This window comes from Idiotropiscis lumnitzeri, chromosome 14 (assembly GCF_059441095.1).
Source record: "Idiotropiscis lumnitzeri isolate Australia: NSW breed Sydney's pygmy pipehorse chromosome 14, RoL_Ilum_1.0, whole genome shotgun sequence".
Lineage (NCBI taxonomy): Eukaryota > Metazoa > Chordata > Actinopteri > Syngnathiformes > Syngnathidae > Idiotropiscis > Idiotropiscis lumnitzeri.
The window spans coordinates 9,251,903-9,277,702 of NC_142404.1; the positions used below are offsets into that span (position 1 = coordinate 9,251,903).

General features: G+C 38.8%; 1 protein-coding gene across 1 annotated transcript; it reads right to left on the minus strand.

The window, feature by feature from the left end:
* Window positions 1-697: 697 nt before the first annotated feature.
* Window positions 698-24,825, minus strand: uxs1 (UDP-glucuronate decarboxylase 1). The gene is made up of 15 exons (XM_088315276.1): window positions 24,156-24,825; window positions 20,484-20,511; window positions 20,305-20,353; window positions 19,229-19,272; window positions 17,136-17,196; window positions 16,676-16,856; window positions 13,435-13,539; window positions 13,103-13,162; window positions 10,675-10,796; window positions 6,149-6,268; window positions 4,618-4,661; window positions 2,862-2,922; window positions 2,616-2,673; window positions 1,375-1,478; window positions 698-1,237 (listed from the first exon to the last, which is right to left on the minus strand). Exons 1-15 carry the CDS (start codon window positions 24,253-24,255, stop codon window positions 1,106-1,108), a joined length of 1,269 nt encoding a protein of 422 aa, XP_088171402.1. The 5' UTR covers window positions 24,256-24,825; the 3' UTR covers window positions 698-1,105.
* Between the last annotated feature and the right edge of the window lie 975 nt (window positions 24,826-25,800).

Below are 25,800 nucleotides of genomic sequence, written 5' to 3' on the forward strand. Positions count from 1 at the left end.
TAAAAAAAAAATCTATATTATTGCGCACAAAAGAAAAAACAAAAATCAATATTGCGCAATTCGCTTTCTGTCACTCAACAGATTAGGTTTGTTGAACAACTTCTTACCGTTGCAGACGTGCCGTCGAATACGTTTGCGTCCACCGCTCGCAGTTGTGGACGTCACGGTCCGCGTGGGCGTCAATTTCGGATAAACATCTCGACAACCCTGGAGGTGATCTTTTTTAACATTCCGCGCCACGTAGCGGCATGTGCTTTTAGCCAGGGCTAACTTTGGGTGCGTCACTTTCGGATGAGAGGTGTCGCCGTTGTCCCTGAGTGGCCTTGAGGGAAAAAAACCAGCAAGCTAACATGGATCAAATTGTAATATGAAAATCCTCTCAGTACGTATTGTGTTTGCATATCTTGGTGAAATATCAGACGTAAGAAACTGCGCGTTACCTGCTCATTTCATCTGTAACAGTTTGAGGACAACACTTTGAATTGGCACTGAATATAAAAATCAGTCATAAACTATGTGGAGACAAGATGAAGGGCGGCACAGATGCAGTTTGCATCAAGCTGTATTTATGCCCTTCATTATGTTTCAATACGAATATGCAGTCTGTGAAAACATCTTACATAAAGCCTGTGTAAAAACATTTCAGAGGTCAGAGACGTTAAAAAACAAGTTTGTGCCACATGTTCTCGTACCGCCATAAGTTATTGTAAATATTTTATTAAAATAGCCATCTTCACATGATATGGATAATGCACATCATGAAGCAAGGTGTCACAGTAATATTTCTTTCTTCGCCACAAGACAAGAGAATGACTTGTCTTTGATAAAGCCATTACAAAATAAACCCACAAAGCACTAAAGAACTGCAAGTGTTTGATATATCTTAAGCAAGAAATGACACAAAGGAAAATAGACGAATGAAACCAAAGATGCTGTATGTAGGCTGTGTTTTTAAATAATTTGCTCATCCAACCTAAAAAGCTCAGGCAAGGGAGGCCTCACAGTGCAACTTCTTATCAAGGCAACAATCAAAGTCTTCTCACAATAAATATCCCAGAATGCACCGCTGCACACGATTCAAAAAGGTAAGGTGGGTCCGTCCAGCTCAAATGTGTCTGGGTCGGCCTTTCTTCATGCGGGCCGCTTTGGGTTTGGGGATGTACTGGTTGTTGGCCTGGTGCTCCAGTTCTCTGCTGAAGTACTGAATGGTTTTCTTCAGGCCCTCCTCCAGGGGCACCTGTCAACACACAATCTTGACTCACTCCGTGATACTGACTGACTGTCAAGTAATTACTAAAATAAATAAATACATTAATAAAGTAAAAAAACGGTATTGTTATATGCACTGTATGTATTGTTCACAGGGGTTCATACCACTGGTTCCCAGCCCAGCATTATCTTGGCTTTTCGGATGTCAGGCTTCCGTCTCTGTGGGTCATCCTGGGCCTCGGGAAGGAATTGAATCTGACTTTTGCTCACTGTGGGAGTGGACAAAATGGCCTTGAAATGCCTGGGAAAATAACTAGAGCGCATAATATGTGGATGAAAATAAATATTTTCTTTAAACACACTATTTTCAGAGTGCAAGTGATGCTGAATAGGAGAATACTGAGATTTTCATTTTATTTTTCTAACTTTTGCTAATAGTTCTAACTTTGATGAAAGTCTGCCCTCGGAGGCCTTGTACACGCAAGCAAGTTTTTTTTTTTTGTTTTTTTTAAGAAATTGCTTCTGTTACAGAACACAATGAAATCATGACTCCACAGTCGTCAGCTTTCCCCACACACACATGAACATTTTTGGCTGTGAATAGCGAACATTTTCTGCCCTTTAAAGCATAATTCCAAAAACATAAATTTAGATGGTGTGCTGCTGATTGTAGACAAATATTGTCCACTGTGTTTTTATTTCCATTTAGCTTTGGACAATGTCACTGCAATTCATTCCCTGTGTGAACTTCTCCAAAGCAGTGAAGGAAAATGAAGGCACAGTGACTCTAATGTCTCAGATTCAGAAGCTCTAATGGTTGCTGCGCTGGTTCAGCGGATTTGCATCATAACAACATTTTTATAGTAATCAAGATGAGCCAAGTGAGCGTTCACAGCTACTTGAATGGAAGCCGACAGAACAGATGGCAAACCATCCAGAGTTGAATAAATCTGTGGATTCAAGTGGCATGCCAGTCAGACCTCTGAAGCTCATCCAGTGATGATAGACGGGTTCAACCTCTCCACTTGTATTTAAGATGTCTCAGTATAAGGATACCTCCACACACGCAGACCGAGGAGGAGCTGGTAAATGTGGCGGTGTAATTCAGTTTGAGCGGGAATCAGGCACTGGAGCGTCTGACGCCGTCCTTTGGCCTACTGTTGTTTTATATACATGTAGCAACTGGAATATGAATTTTACAATTTGCCAAAGAGCAATTATCGTCATCTGAATCTAGTATTAGTTGAAGACGGAGCAGGATGCAAAGACGGTGGGACACATGAAAAGGTGAATGGCATTACAAGATAAGCTAGAAGATTGGCCTGACCGGCGCTGCGATAGCAGGGGTCAAAAGATCACACAGACACATAAAATGACAAATATCCGGATCGATCAGGCACCCTTACCGACGAGACTTTTGATGAGCTGAGCAAACTCCAGTATGGTATGCTCCTCTGGGTTCCCCTGCAGGTTAAAAAAAAATGGGTGTTGGTTTGGGGTTGTGAATTGATGGCTAAGGGTAAAAGGTCAGGATGAGGGAATTAGGTTGGGAGTTTCATTTAAGGTCAGTGATAGGAAATTTGATTGGAAGTTAGGGTTTAGTATGAAAAGGGTTTCATGTAAAATGTAGCGGCTCAAGGAGAGCAACTCACCAGATTGACAGGACTGCTGATGTTACTGTTCATCAACAACACCAGGCCGTTAACCAGGTCACTGGAATTCCAATCACACAAGCAAATGAATTTACAACGGGTTTCATTAGAGTGGAGCCTCGTTTGACTGTCTGGTTTGGTTTTGGTTCATAATAATAACGGAACTTTTCATATAGATTCAGACAGATGTTTCATTAGTACTTTTCTAATTTAAAATTATTTTTAAAAATGTGCAAAGGTCAGGCATCAAGAACTTTGAAGGCGACCGTGGGCAGAATCCAAAATTAAAGCAATTTTTACACAGAAGGTCCTCTCAAGTCAAACTTCCTTCCTTTCAGAATTCTACCAAAACTCAGGAAAGATTGTGCAGTTTTGCAGTGGGAGAACATAGAGTGTTTCCACCTGATGATCATTTCTGGTAAACTCAACACGCTCGTTCTGCCGCCTGCGAATGGCTTTTTCACATTTGTCCCAAGAATTCCACGTTTCGTTTGTCGGAGAATCGCGCAGAGCCGTCGGTGTCATAAAAATGTAAAGCATGACGGCTTGGAGGGAAATAAAGAGCATGTGGCAGTTACCTCACTCTGAGAATCTGTATTGGTCGGCAACAAATAGTAAGGTTAGTGTTTGTTAGTGCCTGATGACCATTAGACAATCTTTCCCCTTTCGATTTTGCAAGACTGGTTTCGGGGGGGTATTTGGATGTGATGGAAGTTTGTCGCAGTTTGTTGATAGGCTTATTGCACAAAAACAATCCAAGTGGGAGAGCAGAAAATTACGAGAGGCCATTGTGAGATTCGTGCTGGAGGTTGTGGAGGGTGATTGGTATTTAAGAGCATGTGCACAGGCTGTTAGCTGCAGCGCGAACAAAGCATGATGGAATGCATGATCTATAAATCATGTCTTCTAATATATGGGATTTTCGGAACTTTTGTGCATCAAAGTATATTATTATCCATTTTGGTGGTGTATTTGGGTAGAGTAAAAGCATTTTTTTCAATCAAATATGATTTGGGATTAAGAACAAACAAAAACACAGTGTGACTTAAAAATGTGAATAAGAACCATTCTATATTTAAGCAATATTTACTACCCACCAATTGCTTACTTTTTTTAGTGCACTCGAGCTATTACACAAACTAGTTCACTGCCTTCAAACATCATGATTAGTGTCACCAGTCACAGGAAAAATACTTCAGGTTATAAATATGGAAAAAAAAAAAATCTCAGGGAAGACGAAGTATGATGTCCAAATGAGTAGCTTTTTGTGCTGTGCGTAACCCGAACTGTCATTTGTCAGGACCGTAGGGAACTGTGCATCCCCTACTATTTGAACAGATCCAAGGGTGTACATTAAATTAAATATGAGAAAGGATGTCTACTTGAATTAGTGCAGTTCCACAATGTCACATGAGACATCAAAGCTTCAAATACTGTCACTTCTCAGATCACTTCCCGCCAGAGCGAGCAAATGATCTAATTACTCATTCAAAGGGATAGCAATGTTCCTCTGTCAAAGGCATGTGCACCTTTCAATTACTTAACGCAAAGTAAATTTGATTCTGTTAATGCCAAGAGTGCGTGCGTGCGTGTATATAAAATGACAGAGTACTGAATGCAACAGAATCCTTTCAGTTAATCAGAGATGCATTCCGTGGCTTGCAAACTCGAATTAAAGTGGAATTGACAAATGTTTCGGCTCATCCCTGTGGACATACGAAACTGGATTTAAACCAAGAAGAACGTTGGTGCTTACCTTACATACTGGAAGGCTCTTGTTTGGGAACCCGTGCCGTAAACCTAGCACAACAACATGAGCTTAATTAGCATGGCGCAACATGGGTGCCAAGCCGTGTCACAAAACACATTTAATAACATGAATATCAGTTGCTTAACTTTGCCTCAATCAGGCTTCCGGGTGTAATTGCGTTTTATATTCAACATTTTTTAGTACTGCTGTGCTAGACAGTTCTGTCTAAGAGTCGTGTTTGTCAATTGATGAGGAATTATGAAGTATGAACGCAGTTTTAACGCAGGAATTTTCAGGATAAACACTTACAATCATGATATTATAATGCATGCAGTTATATTCAACTACAAAAAATGAAACAATTGAGAGAATTAAATGTATTAGCGTCAAACAATCTATCAACTAAAGCATGGTCATTAATCACCTCCAGTTGTACATGAAACGGTGTATGAACGGCAGGCTAGACGATGGAAAAATTCTGCTCACGTGAACAGGAGTTTTATTTATTTATTTTTAATGGGATGAGAAAAGCTCTCTTAAAAGCTCTAAATGCTAGTCTCCATGCCATTTTATAATTAACTGAATATTTTCTGTATAGAGGTAGATCAACTTCTGAAAGGTCGTCATGTTGCTCTGCTGGCAATGAATCCAATGAATCTGCGGTGAAAAAGTAGTTTCTCCGCTTCCAAAAATGTGTAGTTTTTTGCAGATCCCCCACTTTAATGTTCATCAAACAAATATAAATATCCAATACCAGACAACGATAACCAACGTAAAGATGCAGTTTTCAAAAGGTAATTTCGATCTCTGAAGAGGAAAAAAATCTGTTCAAAACTACCTGGCTCTGCCTGAATGAGTACTTGCTCCCTTGTTAAATCATTAACCAACTGCGGCTAATTTAGTTTTTAGGGGGGTGAAAGTAGAGTTTGTTTTCACTGACTGCCTCCAGACTTATTCAATCAAGGAATCATTAAAATATAATCAATCTGACCAATTGAAGTTGGCCAAAATATTTCAACAAAATGCCATGATCCAAAAAAATGGAATACATGAACAGATGAGAATTGATGTTTTCATCTCCGTCTGTCTAGAAAGGATTACATTTAATAGTAGAGCGCCATTATCAACAAATGAACAAAACATGGAACAGTGCGACAGTGTCCCGAAGAGTGGCCGCACAACAAAAATTAGTCCCAAGAGCGAATCAACCAAGAGGTCACAAATAAACCGAGGACAACGCCTAAAGAAATGTTGGCCTCCCTTGCCACGGTTCAGGACTGTGGTTCATCGGTAATCAGGTTCAAGCTCCTGAATGATTCCAAAAACTATTTCAAATATTTTATGAGGTAGTGTGACAAAAGTTGAACCTTTGGGAAGTTGGGTGTCTCGTTCCATCAGGCATATATGTAATAATGCATTTCAGAAAACGTGAAGAAAAATGTGAATTTAAAAATGGGGCAAATACATTTTCGCGGCACAATATTTCACAAGAGGGATACAAACAAGACATTTCTTTTGGGGTGACGGTGGTTCTTACTGTGAGTGGTTCTCCCTGGAGAGCCTGCAGGATGAAGTTACTGACAACTCGTCCATCGTTCATGTGCATTCGGGAGCCAAAAGTGTTGAAGATTCTGGCCACTCTGACCTCCACCCCTTCCTGCAAGCACAGAAAATAAAGCAAATCCCTTAAAACGAAATGCCATATTGTTGCCAATTATACCTTTTTCCGTGATTGCAATCAAAGCTTATTAAGAACCTTTCAATTAAATAAGAGCTTAAAACCAATCAAATGTTAAATATAAAATATGCTCTGGAGGGGAATATTATGCAAGCACATGACAGAAGGAGACCACAGTCTTTTCAAAAATCCTTGGACTTTGCAGGTGGACATAATGTATCAACATGCTCACAGAGGTGCTATACGGACAAGTTGGAGGTTGAGCAACATGAATAAAAACATGAAAATTATGCAGAACTCTCTCTGCTAAGCGGGGAATTTGTGGACAGGTAACCTAATGTATTCAGCGTAGTGAAGAGGAGTAGACACAATGGAGACAAAGTGTTGGAAAGGTCATAGAAGTTGGGTTAGGAATATTTATGCATTCATACACTCCAGCGAATCAAGCATGATTTCGTGTGGATATGCGTGTTGGGAAGCAATTTAGATACTGTTAAAGAGTGTATGAGATCAGTTGTAAAATATAATTATCTATGTGGTGTTAATTTAGAATTAATGAATTGCTTGACTGCAACATGGATACCAGCTCTTAATTGCTAGTTGACCAATCAATCAATCAATTAAGGAAATACATCTACCGCCGTTTACTATTCAGGATACAAAAAACTTTAAGTGTCGCCTCGACTCTCTGAAGAAGGCGAAAGACTCACCGAAACAGGTCAGGTAACAAAACAACCTAAAACGATATCGTCTGCTATAAACGAAGCAGTTAAAACATTTTGAGTTCTTTACAGCCAATGGAATATGTTGAAATGCGGTTGTGCTGAATAATTTGGAACAGTACACCGAGTTATTTATTGTATTTATTTATTGTAAACATACTTTTATCATTTTGAAATTTGTTCAATGATATTTGAAATTAATAATGGCGGATGACTTAAAAATGACATTTGGATCAATTAGTTGTGAAAATTTGAGAAAAATTTACTTTTTGCATAATAATTTGGAACAGAGTGTATACTTTAAGTACAATTAATGATAACTAATATATAATGCACACTGGACTACAAGTTGCAATTTTTGGGAAAATGGATTTTACAAGAACAGACCCCAGGAGTAGAGCTTGGACTTGCACCCAAAATCCATGTTGATGGCCATGAACAAGTTCCAGTTGGATTTGAAAATTCCACTTCTAACTGCAGAAAAGTTTTTCTTTTTAGTTTAAAACGGCTTACCTTAACTAGAATCCCGTATCGATCTGTAGGCAAAGGTAGAATCTTGGTTGGTTATTGCGCCTTTGGAGATGTAAATTAGTGTTAATTTCATCAGCCATTTTCAAGTTTAGTCTCAGTTTTATTCCAGTGTCAATTGAACTTGTTAGTTTCTTTTACATTTAGTCAGACTACCTTTGCCATAATATTGTAGTCAAGTTAAGCCAGTTTAAACCAAAAATAAATATTTTCCCTCGTTAGAAGCACAATTTAGGAATCCAACAAAGGGAAAAGGGATTTGTGTGCGAGTCCATGTTCTAATTTTAATGTATACAAGTTGCACCTAAGGGACGAGCCAAAGTATGACAAAAGTGCGACTGACAGTTTAAAAAATATGGGAGGTAACGTGTACTTTTTGTAGAATAGTTCTTTGTGAAAATCACAAGATATCACATATTGATCCTATGTCAAGTTATCTGCTACTGTTTAGCATGACGTGATCAAGCCGAAAAGAAGCAAACTATTTTCAAAGGCCACTTACATTGTCTTAACCTTAAAGCTATCATCTTGGTCATTGTGGAACATATTTACCCGTGTGCTCAGGCTGTGCATGGCCTCCCATTGTAATTAATACACCCACATGGAATGAAGAGAGACTGGGTTTAGCTACCCTGAAATGAGGGCGTTCCCTGTCAACTGAACATGCCTTCTCCCAAAGTGCACTTCCTCATGCGCACTCCACAGGCTGTACTAAGTCTACCACCCTGTGAAGGTGGAAACAGTATATCACACTTTTTGAGTCACTACACTCCATCAATGGTTTGTGGGGCGTGATCATGGGCTGTAGGGGTCACATCTGGCCCATGTACGCTCACCAACTGCCCAAACGCTATAATGCGTATCGACTACATTATGCCAATGGCAGACCATCAACATATCATATTGATTGCCGAAAAACAATCAGCAACAGCAGCCATTTTTTTTTACCTGCCATGCGAAGAACATTCCCACACGCTGCTGGAGGGGGGGTGGATTTTGAAAGCGTAGATCCCCAACAACCACAATTATCGTGACGGCACCGTGGGTTAGATTTTGAATCATTTGGTTTTATTTGATCTATCCCCTATTGAGGAAGTGACCCGCCTGTGAGAGTGCTGGGACACACAGGCATGGTTGCTGAGCGATGCTGATCAACACTCGCTTGCTTTTCTATTGATGCACCAGTTCCAAACATGCATTCAGTAGTGAGCAGTCTGTATTCTAATTAAACTGGTTTTATTGGATCTCTTAGGCACAGTGAGCAAGTGGTGAGCACATTCACCACACATTGGAGAGGTTGTGGGTCCGAATGTAGGCTAAGGGCCTTGAAGTGTAGCTTTGGCTTGTTTGTTCACTCCGTGCTGGTGTGGGTTTTCTCTGAGTACTCCGGTTTCCTCCCAAATCAAGCATGGTAGGTTAATCGAACACTCTAAATCAAGGTTGTCAAACTCATTTTAGCTCAGGGGCCACATGGTGGAAAATCTATTACCAAGTGGGCCGGACCAGTGAAATGATCTATAACAAAAAGCAATTGCCATCAATATGCAAATATGCAGTCAGGATTGGAGAATTGGCATACATTGAAAATGTCAGCAGGTGCAAAAAAGTGACACCGCGTGTGTAAGAATAAGGCCGTATGACTTTACAGCATATTAAAATGAAGAAACATTACAATATTTTCACTGAATGTATTTACATGTTGCAAATCTAGTAATGAAATGTCGTTTTCACTAGCCAAGTATCATATCCATGAAACGTTTATCTTATTGGAAAACAATCGAAGCTTTACATTCCCTTCTGACTACACCGTACATGTTTTTCGTGCCATCCATTGTGTAACTTCAATAACCAGGAGCAAATGTTAATGGATTTTGATTACGAGGCAGGGCTATAGATGGACGATGCGATAGTCTCGTCCCTGCGCACCGATGACTGACAGTTGATATTGAAAGCAGGATGGGTTCCTAGAATTATCTATCTATATTATGAGTGTTGAAAAATAAATAAATAAAGAGCAGCTGAATAAGTAGCAGAGGACAAGGCCGATAAATAAATATCACTTGCCTGAGGCAAAGGCAACGGAAGTCAATCACATCAGCCCATTAAAGGCTGGCATCAATCAAACCTAATCGTGGAAAAATTCTTCTGGAAAAAATAAATCATCACTGAATCGATGTGTGCCCTCCGTGCTGGTTTCAACTGCTAATTCCACTTGGTTTCCTTGAATATGTTGACACATGGGGGAAGGTTCATGTTCAGCTGTTGAACATGAACCATTTTTCACTTAAGTATATCAGTCATGTTGGCAAGCTTTGTGGAATTGCAACTAATTCAGAGACTTATTTAGGTCACTCTTTGTTCACACTTCAGTTCTCTGTTGTGCAACACTACACATTGCTTGTTTTGTAATCACACAAAAGGTCCTGCTTCACTTCACACTTGTTCAGACCAATGTAATAAAAGAAAGGATGACGGTACGGTGACACATCTGGTCTACTTGACTTGGGCTTCGTTTAGCGCGCAGGCAAAACATGACCTAAATCACATGTGACCTGTATCTGATTTTTAAATGACAGCCTGAACAGCTCAATTATACTTTTTTTTTTTTCAAATCCAACCTTGGTCACTTTCAACAGTTTGTGGACCTAGATTGGATACTTATCCAATTTTTTGCAATGCGGTCAGTGTCTGAACAGCAAGGTCGCATGTTTGGAACATGATATACGCGACCTACACGTCATCAAAAACCTCATTTGGGCTCCGTGCGGGTGGTTGTGTGGGCTTGGGAGGGAGAGTGACAATTGAGTGTGGATCTGCAAAGTTGTTTTGCGTAACAGGGTTGACTTTACAGTTGACTTTAATTTAATCCCACTTGCAACATGAAGTACCAAGTACACATTTGGCCTTGTCATTAATAAATAGCAGGTTTTTCTTTTCGAACATAGCCATTTTTATTCAATGTGTAACGGATTAAATGTTTAAATCAAGGCAGTGAATGGATACAAATAATACCACAAATATTTGAACTTATCAATTTGTAATGAAACTATTAAAATAATTTTTCAATTTTTCAGGGCATAATCTTTTTTTAAAAGACATTTTGCAGTATGCAGGCCATAAAAAGTAACGATATACCTGCTTCATGTAAGCGTAACACATGGTCTCTGCAACACGTTTCCCTTCGTCATAGCATGCTCGAGGACCAATGGGGTTTACGTGGCCCCAATACTCTTCATTTTGGGGGTGTACCTCCGGATCTAGAGGAAAAATATTTCAGTCACATACATGTCAAGCATACAGTGTGGGTGTGTGTGTGTGTCTGCGAGGGCGGGTTAAAAAAAACAAAACAATATTTGAACAGCCTAAGGGTTTAGCAAATTGGAAATTAAATTAGTCTTTATAAATTGTGACCACAGCAATTTTTTTGCAATTTCAGCAAGGTGAGCATCTACAGGATGACATCCACAAATGAGTACTGCTTTTTCATTGGAATGGGAAAATGATGATGATGATGATTCTCATAATGATGCTAAAGTAGCACCAGTGTAGCAAATTGTGTCTTGCACTTTCATTCTCAACTCTCCTAAGCATTAACAATTCTGATGAACTGCCCTCACTCTATAATAATGAACCTCACAATCTTCTGGATACCTTGGCTCCTTGAAAGACCCGAGGCTGTCCTTTAATCACTCATTGGTTTAGAACGCCATAAACTGGAGGAAAAATCAAATAAAAAAATCTTACTGTTTACTAAATTCCACCCCCCGCAATAAATATGGAATCACCAGTCTCAAGGAATACGCATTCAATTGTTTCTATGTGAAGAAAACAAACCAGACCAGTGTCATGACAAAACTAAGCTCATTTTAAATGGCAACTTTCTGGATTTAAGAAACAGTAAAAAAATAAATAAAAAAATGTGTTACACTGTAAAAGTTACAATTTTAGACCAACAGAAGAAGAACATAGAATCAATCCATGACTTTCAACTTCCAAAACTAACACCTGGATTACAGGAGTGATTACACCTTGGATAGCTCTTGCTCCAAGCGGACTGACATGAATCATGGCTCCAACACGAGCAATGTCACGAACAAATTGAAGGAAACTGGAGTTAACAACGGTGACCGAACCGTAAGAAATTGCCAAAAGGAAATGGGCTTTACATCAAGAAAAGTTATCATTAACACCTAAACAGAAAAAAAAAACAAGGCAGCAATGGGCTACGGAAAAGCAAATCCAGACTGATGATGACTGGATAAAAGTCATAATCAGGGGCATCACAAGCAGAGATCTCACTGCTATCCAACAGAACTCTGTCATGGTATTTTGTTTACTGTGTAGCTGTTCGCGCACACAGGATGATGGATGCACCATTTATTTGATTTTCTTTAAATGAGCTCAGAGCCAATTGACTTGACACCGAGTACCATGTTGCTTCTGATTGATGAGCTTGGTGGGATAATAGGGCAACAGATTCTGGTTATGAAGGAGCACTGCAATAAATAAAAATAAGAAAAAAACATCTAAAGAATCAAAATAAATTTTTAAAAATGCAGTTTTGGCAATCGCGTGATCATGTTGTCTGACGTCACTATTTCGATAAGAAAATGATAAATTGTTCAGCCTTACACCAAACCTGATCAAAATAACTAGAGCTGCAGATTATGCACTCCTTTCCATACGGCCCTTATACCTCAGTTCAGACTAACACTATTAAACACAACTCCCATCAACTTATGCTTATCTATATGGCATACTTTCTTTAATTAAAATCATTGAAATAACACTGTATTCCCCTCCAGCGGTTTCTTTGGTCCGCTGATTGGTCTCATTCTATTCATAATCTAACCTCCTCTCGCTCTGCCATTCCTCAAAAGGACAACATCTACTTCATCAGCTACTGTACGCGGAGGCAACCCAACAGCCTCACTAAAAGAATGCAGAACACTGACTTTTTTCTAATTTAACACAGACAAGCTGGAACTTTTTTGGTATCAGATTGATCAATTCGAAAATCAGCACCATTCCCATTCGAGCTGATAGCTCTCCTGAGTTTCACACATTCTGGGAGGTCACAAACCGGGCCTCAAAAGCAGCCTTTCATTACCGTCGCATCTTAATTAAAAAAAAAAAAAACAGGCCGTCGACCTACTTTCATCTACACAACAGCTACATCTATCCCTCTCACAAATCAATATTTCCACTCTTCTTCATAGACTAGTTCAGAAGCGCCACAAATAAGCTACATCACACCTACTTCATAGCAACTTCAATAACTGCTCATTTCCCACTGCATCACATACAACTTGCTGCCGCAATTATTCAAAGCCATAAAGAACCTTGCCTCATATCATCTCAACAACCTCCTCCATATCAACACCCCCACCAAATCTTTCTGGTCTACCTTATCAATCAACTTATCTCACAAGCTCTCATCACCAGAGGGATGAGGACTGTCAGCCATTCATACAAATTGGGACTCTTAAAAGTGCATTTATAATTGGTTTGGTCATGAGTACTTTATAATTGGAAGCAATAATTCACTCAAATTGATTCTTACCTCCATAAACTTCAGAGGTGGAAGCCAAGAGAAGCCTGGCGCCCACTCGTTTGGCCAAACCTAGGAGATAAAACAACAGTCTTTGACTACCAGGCACAAAAAAGATAGAAAAGGCCAGAGTTTACCAACTTCTAGCAAGGAGGGCCGCACAATCAGCAAATACATTCCCACTACACAAACACTCATGGCTTTTCCCAGAATAGTTCACTTTGGCCAGGGTAATGCTATTTTTTTTAATCCATTCCACAAAATGGAACAATGTTAATGCATTTTTACGAGCCGAAATAAATGTTACGGTGTTCATAGAACCACGGTACTAAAATCATACTGACCAAGCATGTTGAGCGTTCCGATGGTGTTGGTCTTGATGGTTTTGATGGGGTTATACATGTAATTGGGAGGAGAGGCTGGAGAGGCCAGGTGGTAAATCTGATCCACTGCCGAAAGAGACGAAGCCAAGTGTTACTTGATGTTTTGCTGCATGTAAACTTTGTAGAACAGTAACGTTTCTATAGAGGAAAATACTTTGTGTTCTATATCAAGATGGCATACGTAACAGTTGATTCTTAAGCTCCATTGTTGAGTTTTAAATGACATGCCATCACACAGCTTTTAAAGGACATAGTGCAACTCTGGTTTTTGTACAATTCTCAGCTTTCAATGTAGCAAATCCCAGAGGGTGGAGGCAAAAATGACAAAGAGGCTGTTTCCCAGGTTCACTACCAGGTCTGGTGAGATGGAGAGCAAGTCGTTATACTCAAGTTTATTTCGAAAATTGGTGAGGGAGCGAAACAGGATGCCGTTACAGTCGTCTGGATGTGATGCAAGCAAGGATTAGGGATTCAACTACGCCACAGGGCAGAAACAGCATATATATTCTTGAGTTGGAGGGGGGAAAAAGCTGTTTTTGCGATATTATTGATGTGGTTCTCGTAGTGTTGGCAATCGGTGGTTTTTGGTGTGTTTGGTGAGAGATTTGGGACTAATAAAGTATCTGAATTAATTGCATTTCAAGAAGGTTGATTTGATCCAGGATCTGACAGTGAGACATTTTGTGAGATTGTAATAGGTAGATGTGGTGATTGATTTGGTGTAAATCTAGAGATCAGCAGCACAGCAGTGAAAACGGAGCCCATGATGATGGATGACAGGTCCGAGGGGGACGATGTAAAGCAGGAGTTGGCAAAACCCAACACAAAGCAAATTGTATCCGGCCTGGCAGATGACATCGCCGTGGTCTTATTTCACGACAAATTGCACTGTTCTACTAAACTTCGGTGTTTCGCGACCAATCAGGTGCCTGATTACTCGAGTCACAATGTGGCCAAGAAACACTTATGGTTGGCTTACCGGCACATGAGACATTACTTTTACTAGGTATCTCTACGGAAGCCAGCGTGCACGTTGACTGGTTTACGTAAGGCGCATACATTAATCTTACAATAAAAAAAACTGCGAAATAATCTGCATTGAAGGACACGTCTGAAGATCAGCCCAGACCTCCTTTTGAAGCAGGACAGGGGAATAGAGTGCTTCAACGTGTCAAAGACTGCAGTGAGATTGCAAAGGATGAGGGAAAAGTTTTATGCTTCATTGTATTTTGTCCTGCTCTTGAAATTGTGTTAGATGACAGCGCACGGTAGCCGATGATACCAATCTGCAAATCAAGTGAAGCACCCGTCTGAAAATGTCGCACCTGTTCATTATGCTGAGTAAGTGAGCTGACAAACGGATGCTGTTGATTTTCACATAAGAAAATCTTAAATACACATTTCTCATTCTGTAGTGGGTGAAATGTTTAAACAGACTAGTATTTTTTAGAATTATTATATATATGATGTATTAAGAATGCCTAAACAAAAGGCTTGACTTAATTGCCAATTAAAAATCTGTGGGTCTGAGGGGTTTTAGATAATGATTTTGTTCCATTTATGATGCTGGGGATATGGTGTTGTCGAGGGAAATAACTTTATCATCAACATTGTTCGAGACACAGCCCACTACTTTGTCTTTCACCACTGTTGCGCAACAAACGAAGTTTTAGGAGCACTGCAGGGTCATTAAAATGTTTGAAATATGACTACAGCAGTTTTAAAAGTTTTCACATTGTCCATTTTTAGCCCATTTAAGTACAAAGACTGACATTTAGTCAAATGTACTGTTGAGGAGTATAACACTCACAAATATTGCATAATACCGGTTAAAATGTTACATGTTTTCTGAAAAGTATTATTATTAGTCCATTTTAATTGATCTCTAGTTAGGTCTCCCCTTTCTAGTTTGTCTGGCCTGGAGTAAACAATGAACTCTGGTATGGACAATTTCCAATGTTTCTAACTAACTTTTGTCACAGGGTTCCACACTAACATTTGCAGTGGTCTCAATGAAAAAGTTGGCCGATGTATGTCATCTCATTGGGCAGACTGCAGTTTCATATGATGTGAAGATTGACACAATATTTTTGTAAAATGTTTTGCTGCGGTAAGAACTTTGCAACAAGCTGCAGCCAGTTATTTTACACAACTTTGAAAGAAAACAAAACAAAAGGAAACAATACCACAGCAAAATCTTAAAACATCAATAAAAAACTGTGAAATAAGAGCTGAAAGTTAATCAACTCCAAATCCATTTTACTTGTATTAGTTCAACAAAACACTTTTAAGTACAACAATTAGAGTGATTTTGAAAACCTTCAAAAACACTTTAGAACAACGGAACATGAAAAACGTCACGTTTTTACACATTGCTTACGTTTCAATTTCTAGCCAGAACTTCTCAACATTATTATGACACCAATAGATGTGTTGCTTGTTATTTAAGCCATCCCAACCACGGGACTGCAAGATTGAAGCCGAGTGGATTGATTACGTATTATGTCCAAAGTGACTAGATGGACCATTAACTGTAGTTAGGTAAAATAGCAAAGTGACTTCCCCACCATCATTCTTGTTACGTTTCAGCTTTAATATATTGACAGGAAGCCAACATTAATTGGATATATGTAGCAATTAGCGTTTACTATAGAGGGACTTGTTTCTATTTCTCAAATGCACCTTGTGTCAAGCCGAAAGCAGCCGTCTTTTATCAAAATAAATCGAGCTAGTTCCAACTTCCATGGCCACCGTCCTGCTGTCGATATCAACCAACACTTACGTTAGGTGGACGTTAACGTAGCAAAGTTCACATCCAGAATTGGATATTTCTTTTAATTTATGCAGAAACGATTTAACGTGACGCGTGCCACAGATGGGCTTCTCGCCTTGCGCACGCGGTCTGACAGATCGACAGAGATGGAGTGCCTTCATGTATTTAACCTCCCACTCCAAGTACCAGCAGGAGCATTAAAACATGCACTCGCGTTAGTGCGACCAAATTAGATTTTTCCCGGCACACACTGAAAAGCCGCATTTGCGAGCATATTGGGCGCACTGTCGAGCCCTGTGCCAGAATGTCTGTTCCCAGCAGCTCATAGCTAATCTCAACATCTTTGGTTGCTCAGGCCAGGACGGTCTAATTCTGATCCCAAGGGGTGGGGTGGAAAAAAATTTCAATTACTTTTTGTCGTTCCCTCACCCTCAATGTAAAGTGGCTCCACCACATCATGATTGATGAGCTCAAAGTTTTCATGGCCAAGCCAGTGCTCCACATTCCTTTTTCTCCCGGTGAAAAAGTTGTCCACCACGGTTACTTCATGGCCATCCATCATCAGCTTGTCAGTCAGGTGTGAACCCACGAAACCCGCGCCTCCAGTAATCTAGAACAATAATACATTTTTAATATAGATCAAAAAGTAGGATATAATGCAAAGCGACAAATAGAGATATGAAAAGCCTTTATAATAGCATTGTCAACATGACAAAGAAAAAAAAAAGATGAAAACAGGAAAGTGTCTCTATCCAGCTGTTACATTTCTAAAGATAAACCACAGCAAAACCAGCATGAAGCCCCCCAAAAATAAAAACAATAGCAACAGCAACAGCATGCTCCAGCCCAATTGCAATTGCGACTGCACACAATTTTTGGTTTTACATACCAGAATCCTCTTTCGATCCTTCTCTGACAGAAATTTCACAGGTGGGTATTTTTGAGAAAAACTGAAGAAGATAAAAAAAAAAATGCTTGTTATGCAGAACATCTGTAGGGGGGAGCAGTATGCAAGGCAGACGCTAAAATAAAAACCCTGTGATGAACATATTGTGCAAACAATACCCATAAAGCACTTGTCTCTGACAAAATGCAGCATCATGAACGCATGCCCCTGAGGCAGCGAAACAAATGGCGTCCTCCTAAGTCTATCACAGACAAAAGGCGCATGGTTCCCGATTGAACGTGGGCGATGCAAGAGCGTTTTCAATGTGAAGCTGCGGGTATATTTTTATTTGCCTTCAAACTTTGATAGTTGTTGCCACAGTCAAGATATCAAATGAGTACTCGGAAATACTGAAAATTGAAATTAAAACTCAGAGGAACACGAGGGTGGCTCTATCAAAGATGTCAACCTAAGTTTCATGTCGTGACATTTTGAGTAGAGGAGCAACAATTAATTGATTAATGGACAACTAATAAACAACTAACAAAATTCATTTTGAAAATTTATTAATCGCTTGGATATCTTTTTTCTTATTATAATCTTCATAATTTCAACTTCAACTATGAATATTCGCCTCTTTCGGTTGTCTTCCATGATGGCAGACAGATTTTTTGTGTTGAACTGAAATAAAACATTTACTTTTATTTTAGAAAACTTTGCCTATTTTTTAACATCTGTAGCAAACCAGTAACGGAATCATGTTTTCAGCAGTAGTAATTTGAAATAATATCCTGTTTTTGAATAAAGGGATGGAAGTTAAAACATGTTTTTTTCCCTCCATTTCATCGTTTGACGAAATAATCAACAGATTAATCAATGATTAAAATCATTACTTGCAGCTCTATTTTATATCTTAAGCGGATATGATGCAATGAGTTTCTTGTTGAAAAGAATGAAAATGAAATGAAAATATACAAACATTTCACCAATATACATCGACTTTGTATTTTCGTATTCTAATAGATGTGGCAAAACACAATTCGATACATGGGGTGTATGATTTAAGAACAGTGCATTTTAAAGAGGAATGATTTGATTTTATTTGTGTGCCGATGTCCTCTGAGCCTTCAAATCAAAAAACATTTTCAATTTCAAGTAGTTTTTTTTTTTTTATTATTACATCCCAAGTACAGACCTATTTTTCATTTTCAACATTTTATATTCGGAACAAAGAGAGTAAAGAAGACAGATTTTCTGCCAAAATCCAAAGAACTCATTAAGCAAGTAAAATGGCGTGCCTTTGCTTTAGTGCGTCCCAACAATATTTTACACCTGTGGTTTAATGCATCGATTCTATTTGACATGTTGAGATTTCCTGAAAGCAAAAAAATTGTGCCACCAGTGGCTACAAAGACAAAGAACAGCAGGGCGTGATTGGCAATTATAGCTTCACAGCCAGAACATTACACACAAATCACTCCGGATTGTGAGAACTCATGCTGCGAGTGTATGCATTTGAAAGATCCCCATACCAAATAGGGACACAAAATTACCTTTGATTGATTTTCTCTATTTGAGCCTCCTGAACCCTGCGCAGCTGTAAGTGTTGTAACAGAAATCCACCCATCTTTTAAGACGATCAGGCTCAGAAAGCGCTTTGTGAGGAGATAATGAATCCATTTGGCAATTTATAAATTATGATGGAAGTGTCGTGTCTTCCATAAGTGTATTTACATTCCCAGCTATAACTCAAATTTCTGCATGAAATGATATTCATGTACTTGCATTGCTAAGCTACACACCTTCTTCTGTTTTAGTAATTTTATTTTTATGTTCTATCAGACATCAAGCCACTTTTCATCTTTGCTGTGATGGCATTAAAATATAATTATCCTTTAGAAAATGAGCCTAAATACCACTTTTTTTTGCTGATGGCGACTGGACACACGTGATAATGTATTTGCTCGACTTTTGAGTCAGTTTCAACTGCAAAGTTTGGGTTGAACTGCTTTGGAGGTCTTACTGTACGATGTGTAAATGGTTATACCTGGACAAACATAATGAATTAAGAAAGGAAAAACCAAAAATCCACAAACCTCTGTCCCAAATCACGAATCTGCTCACGGAGTGGAGCCACAGCCTTGAATGAAAGGACAAGTGTATGCAATCAGAGCACATTAGAGTGAATGTGAGTGTGTGTGTTTATATATGCATGTATTAGTGATAGACTGACATGCTTTTTTTCCGGACCGATACAAAAATAAATAAATTAATAAATAAACAAACACACACACACACACACCCACACCCACGTGCGTGTGTGTGCATGTATGTGCATGTATTTAACAAGTAAGTAATAAGTGATTGATTTATAAAACAAAATATAAACAATTCTTAACGGTTGTCAGATCTGTGGTTTTAGGAATAAAAACTGGCAAGAAATAGCTAACACGTCACATTCTCGTGCCTTTGCACATTCGTTAAAGACGTAAACACGTAAACAGCCTCTGCAAGCTAAAAATATGTTTGACGCCATTTCTTTTTTTTTTTTTATTAGTACTTCATAGATTGTACTAATTAGGAGATAAAGATAGGCACAGTAAAAATGTTAAGTGTGAATTTCAGTTAAATGTTAAAAGAAGTTAAACATTTGACACAGAATTTACTTCCCCTTTAAAGTTTTGAAATAATTTAACACCACCGTTCAGTGTGTTCAATTTCAATCATCCATTTCTCTTACCACTGGGGCAGCACAGCACGGTTCTGTTCAACAACAAGCCATTTCACCGCTCTTATTACCGTCATTATGTAAAAGTGTCATTTATTGCTAATACTGATGGGAGGGGTGATTTCAAAGCAGCCGGATATTTGAATATGAGATGACCAGATATATTTCGATACTACATTTACCGATGACGCTTTAAACCATAAGGTCACCACGATAAAAGGAAAAAATGGGACCTCCTGCAACTTGTGATAAGCCATGCTGAATGTCATTAAAATTTGTTTTGTAGTCTGCCACATAACCAAGATGATATCAAATGGCACACTGCAGGATGTGGATTATAACTTAAAATGTATAACGTGCACCACGCTAAGTTTTGTACTATTTATATCACTGCAAAGGTGACAGCAAATGGTCAGGTAGAAGCAGGGCTAAATTGAAACTCACTTCATCAATCTTCTGCTGAATTATCACGTCCTCGTGTTCTTTTATTGATCTATGATGAGGGGGGGGGGGGGGGGGGAATCAGGCACAATGAGACCAGTGACTATGAGCAGTAGGATAATAGCAGTTATAATCACGGAAATAAAGTGTCTGGATATTAACACAGAGATTTCAATCTTTACCTCATGGTTGTGTAGTTTCCCCATACGGCTGAAAGAGAACAGAAGTGAAATTCAAAATATTAGAACCAACCAGCCAAATCATCCATCCATCCATCCACTGTACCACTTCTCCTCACTCTGCTCGTGGGTGTGCTGGACCCTATCCCAGCTGACCTTTGACGAAAGCCGGATTACACCCTGGACTGGTCACCAGCCAAGCACTCACTGGGCTTCATCTACACAAACTACCAAGCAATTGTTCACAATTTTTTCCATTTCCATTATTAAAAGTGACGGCAATTGGCAATTTTTGTACAAAGCAATAAACCCGAAGTTCTCGCACATGATTTGTTATCACGGACCACATAAAATGGTGTGCTGGAGCTATCCCCAGTCCAAGTCTGACACCAGTGTGCTAACCAGTCAACCAACGTTTGCCCCAAGCCTAATCCTGAATGTTTACAGTACTTTTAGGACAGCAAGTCTCACACTCGCACACTCATGCACACGCGCACACACCTACATAGTGCTGGTCCTGCGACTTCCACTCAGGTCCAACTCATATATATATATATATATAGTCATCCCTTGTTAACCACTCTCGGAAAGTGGAAAACCGCGTAATAGAGGTTGACTTTTATTTTATTTAATTTTATTTGTAATTTTTTTATTGGCATTACACCTCCATTAAGCCATTGCGTTACGTCGTCTGACAAAACCTGTCTATCATGCTCTCACCTCTTGTCACAATTCCTAACCTGTCTGTCGTGCTCTCAATTCTTGCCCTTTTGCAAGGAGGCTTTTTTTTATAATCAGGCAAGGCAGACTGGTTTAGGAGTATCTTTTCGCTTGCCTCTCCCACCAAACAATGAGGACAAACCTGCCGCTCTGCCTTTGCCTGGAGGAGAGCTGTGCGCAGCGGATGATTCGTGTGTTTGTGCTTGCGGCTCTATCGCTAACTACACCTCGACTGCAACAACAGAGGAGGAAAAAAACAAACAACATTGTGCAACATAAGATAATTATGTTCTATTTGACAAAGGTTTGCACAAATTGATTATTTTGTAACTTCGTGACCTTTAAATGGATGAATAATAGGAATTCCGTGTTAGATGAAAATCACATGATTGCCCCCAATTTCCAAACACGTGATTGGATCGGGGCATCCCTAGCCTTAACACTACGTCAAGTTTGTTTAGGCTAACATATTGTAGCGTCTACTATGAATTACTGGGGCATTAGCCAGTTTATTAACAACCAAAACGCAGCAACTCCATGGCCGTCGTGACGCCAAAACACTTGCTCTCCCTAATGTGCTACTCTCAAAAATAGAGTAGCTGCATTTAAGAACTTCGAAACAGGAGCACTCTGGAACAGAACTTGATTGTTTTCTACAACCCCTTGACGGCAACACGCAACAAAGACAAAAGCCAGTAAATTACAATGTACTACGATTCAGTGGTTAGTTTTTTTAAGAGTAGCCGTTACTAGGGGTGTGCCGATGCAACATTCTCCAATTCCGATCCAGTGGCCGAGAGTAATGTTCAATTCCGATATCGTCCGATACGATGTGAGCAGGAATGATACATGCTATAATTTATTTATTTTTTTAGTATGAATTGTTCAAAGAGACTTGATCAAGTTAAGATGCATGGATCAAGTAAACCGAAAAACAATAGTCAGCAACGCTATGTATGACAATATATGACCCACTTATTCCAAACATGGGGTGCATCTGACTAAATGGATACATACATACAGTTAATAGTTACTTGTAAAAAAAAAAATGTAGTTAGTAATGTAATCAAAGTACCATAATATTAATATAAATACATTTATTGACTTTTGGAATGCACCAATAGCAGATATGTTGAAAGAAATTAACACAACTAAACACAAATCAATATATTTATTTTGATATCTTTATCAGTTGTTTTTGCGTTTTATAATCCAGACTAAATTTGTAGATCAGTGAATCTCAAGTGGAGAAGCTGCACATAATTACAATAACATGAAAACTAACCCTGAACATGGATTGTTAACAGATTATAATTTGAAGCAATGCCCACATAATATCACTACAATTAATAACATACTGAAAAAAATTTGCTGCTTGGTTTGTACATTGATGCACGTACTTAAATAATTTCTGTCCAAAAGAATTTGGTGTTGCAACAGCTAGTCACTCGCATTAACTGTTTTGACAGTCATGAAACCGTCATGAAATTAAGAGAACGTTTCTGTTTATAATTTCATATTTTAAATTACGTGAACGTATCGCTATTTCAATCCTTCCAATTTTGATGATTTTCGGAGAAAGAAACAAAACAAAATTGAGTATTTCACAAATTTAGATCACTCATGACAAAGCTCAACATTGTCGATTTGCTTTTTTTTTGTCTGCCAATAAACAAAATCAGCAGAGGTTTTCCTCAGCCTGAAAAACGCTCTGTCTTAAAATTGGGATGTGCTTGAGGCATATACCTTCTGCGCGGAAATGAGACGTGCGGAATCCGTCCGCCACAGGTTTTGCAGCATTTCAAACTCTGCATGGCTTTTCCCAAAAGTTGAGGAGGAAGTTAAAAACTAATTATAAACAACAGCACACTGTAACCTGATAATCCTGTTGTTTGCAAAATGACCACACTAAATGAGGAGCAAGAACTTTTATGTTGCTTACAACTGATAAGTAAAACAGGAAAAATGTGTTCTTTGACCCTCCTGGATCACCACTCATCCCTTTCTGACACCCTTTGTAGCTTTTACTTAACTATCTTTATCACTGAAGTTCTTCCAACTCTTTTTAGTCGCATCTTTGTCACTCCCGACCGACTATGTGAAAGTCACAAAAAAAATAATAAAATGGTGGCAGAAGGAGTGAAGTCAGCGCCAACAAGCATAAAGGCATATGTATTTATTGTTTAGATCTGGTTGAGTGAAATAAAACATACATGATTAATGTAACTGCATTGGCTTCAATTCTTAAAGTAAGCATTAACATTTTTACAAATGCACCTAGTAACGGCAAGCAGTTTGTACTAATTGCAGCATTGGTTCTTCTGGAAACCTTGTAAAGCAAAGTAAAATCGGTACTGCGTGAAATCCTTGATTGAATCAAAAATCAATCAAAGTGAATCGTGATTCCAAAATCGAATCAGGCTTTTATATATCGAATCGATTTTGGAAATTTTAATATATACCAAGCCTTAGACATCAATATATAGTGTAATACATTCTTGAATGATGCAGTGTTGGGTAAGTAAGGAAAGGTGTTCTACTACCAGATAAATAGTGATTTTGGAGTATTCCACCTGACAGTGATGACATATACATGCTACATACTATATTGAAAATGGTCAGTTTATATAACCATAAATGTATAGTGACTTTTATCACCGTTTCAGGTCCTTCATACAATACTGCAAAAGAAGGAGGACTAAAAGCATGGCTTCATAAGAGAATTTGTTCCCACGACCTAATAATTATTCAGACACTTCTTTAGTTAGGTACACTTGTATGGTCTTGAAACTGAGTTTTATGCTTGATCAATAAAACACTTTTCATCATTTTACTGTGACAATTGCTGACTAATTAAAAGCTGCCATGAGACCCAAACCGGGTCAGACAGACAATAAAGACTTACGTTAACATCATGTTTAAAAAGATTGAAAAAAGGGCAAATGGTTTACTCACAGGCTATGAAGGCAATCAAGGCGAGGGCAAAAAGTAGCTTCACCATTCTTCTGTTTAATCCTGATATCAGCCAAATGACTCGTTTCATCCTCCGAGACATGCAACGAGCCTCACGTCCGTCCAGCTATAGCATTTTGGCTTGCAATGTTCGTTAAGTATTTGTTTGGAGGTTTTGAGGTTAAGGAGCGTCACACTCCAGATGATAGGCGAGCTAGCTGTTAGCTGCTACTACGCCAACACCAATCAGAAGCAGTTTACGTGGCTAACCGAGTAGCACACACAAGTAACATTATGTGCTTTGGTGGCAGACAACAACACTATTCGGTGTCATTATTAAAACATTTGCGCTATATTGCTGTTAACCGCCTGCTTACCCGAATAATTCAAACAGAAACGGGCATATCTTTAACCAACGTTTGATAGAGTTGACAACAGAGAGGAGCAAAATGTACACACACTGAACATTTAGCAGACGGTTACCCAATTTGGACCGCTAAGTAGCGGCCAAGCCAAAAAACACGACAAAAGCAAAAGTCGACGCTGCCTAAATGTGAAATAAGAGTTACAGTCATAAATTATATAAACGTGACACGTTACAATTAGTTCGAAATGATTTTAGCTTGTCAACTTCCTGTACACAACTAGTGCTTTTCTTTTTTCTTCTTCGAGGACAAAAGCGATTGGTTAAATACCAACTGGTGAAATACCGCCACCATTGGTCGGCATGAATCATCAAAACAATATATTTTTTTAAAAAAATAATTATATATATATATATATATATATATATATATATATATATATATATATATATACTGCTTCTTTATGTTCTTTGTGTCTCTATATTCCCTCTCCATTGCAGCCTTAATCCCTTGCTCAATAGTTGTGTTATATTAACATGCAAAACTGTTTCTGACTGTTAAAAACAAAATGTGGAACTCAGTTTGCTTCTTTAATTTATTTTTCTAGCGGGGTCAAAGGATTTTAATATCTACCAGTACAAATGTCACTTTTTAAAAAATATTGCTTTACTTGCTCTTATTTTGAAATGCAGCTCTACTTTTATTTAGTAAATGAGAGGCACAGTTGTGCTCATAAGTTTGATTATCCATCCATCCATTTATCCATTTTCTTCTCACGAGGGTCGCGGGCGTGCTGGACCCTATCCCAGCTGTCTTTGGGCAGTAGCCGGGGTACACCCTGAACTGGTTGCCAGCCAATCGCAGGGCACCCACAGACAAACAACCACTCGCTCTCATACTCACACCTCGGGACAAATTAGAGTGATCAAACAACCTACCATGCATGTTTTTGGAATGTGAGAGGAAACCGGAGGACCCGGAGAAAACCCACGCAGGCACAGGGGGAACATGCAAACTCCACATAGGAAGCCGGAGCCTGCGATTCTGAACTATGAGACTGAACTGTGTTAACCAGTCGGCCAACGTGCCGCCCAAGTTTGATTATTCTGATTGTTTAAAGAAAAGCTGAGTGTTCATTCAACACACATTCATTATTATTATTCAAATTAGACAAGGCATTTTAGAAGATCACAGTCAATCAATATGAAATAATGAACTGCTCCCTGTTCTGTCATTAGTCATATTAGTGTAAAAAAAATGGCAATAATTCCTGAATTCTGAGT

What these genes read in the sequence shown, in the direction of transcription:
- uxs1 (XM_088315276.1), bottom strand. Translation starts at nt 24,255, where the DNA reads ATGTCTCGGAGGATGAAACGAGTCATTTGGCTGATATCAGGATTAAAC. An exon ending in GGAAACTACACAACCATGAG is followed by an intron (nt 20,354 to 20,483) that starts GTAAAGATTGAA and finishes CCCTCATCATAG; the next exon opens with ATCAATAAAAGAACACGAGG. An exon ending in TCAGCAGTCCTGTCAATCTG is followed by an intron (nt 2,674 to 2,861) that starts GTGAGTTGCTCT and finishes TTTAACCTGCAG; the next exon opens with GGGAACCCAGAGGAGCATAC.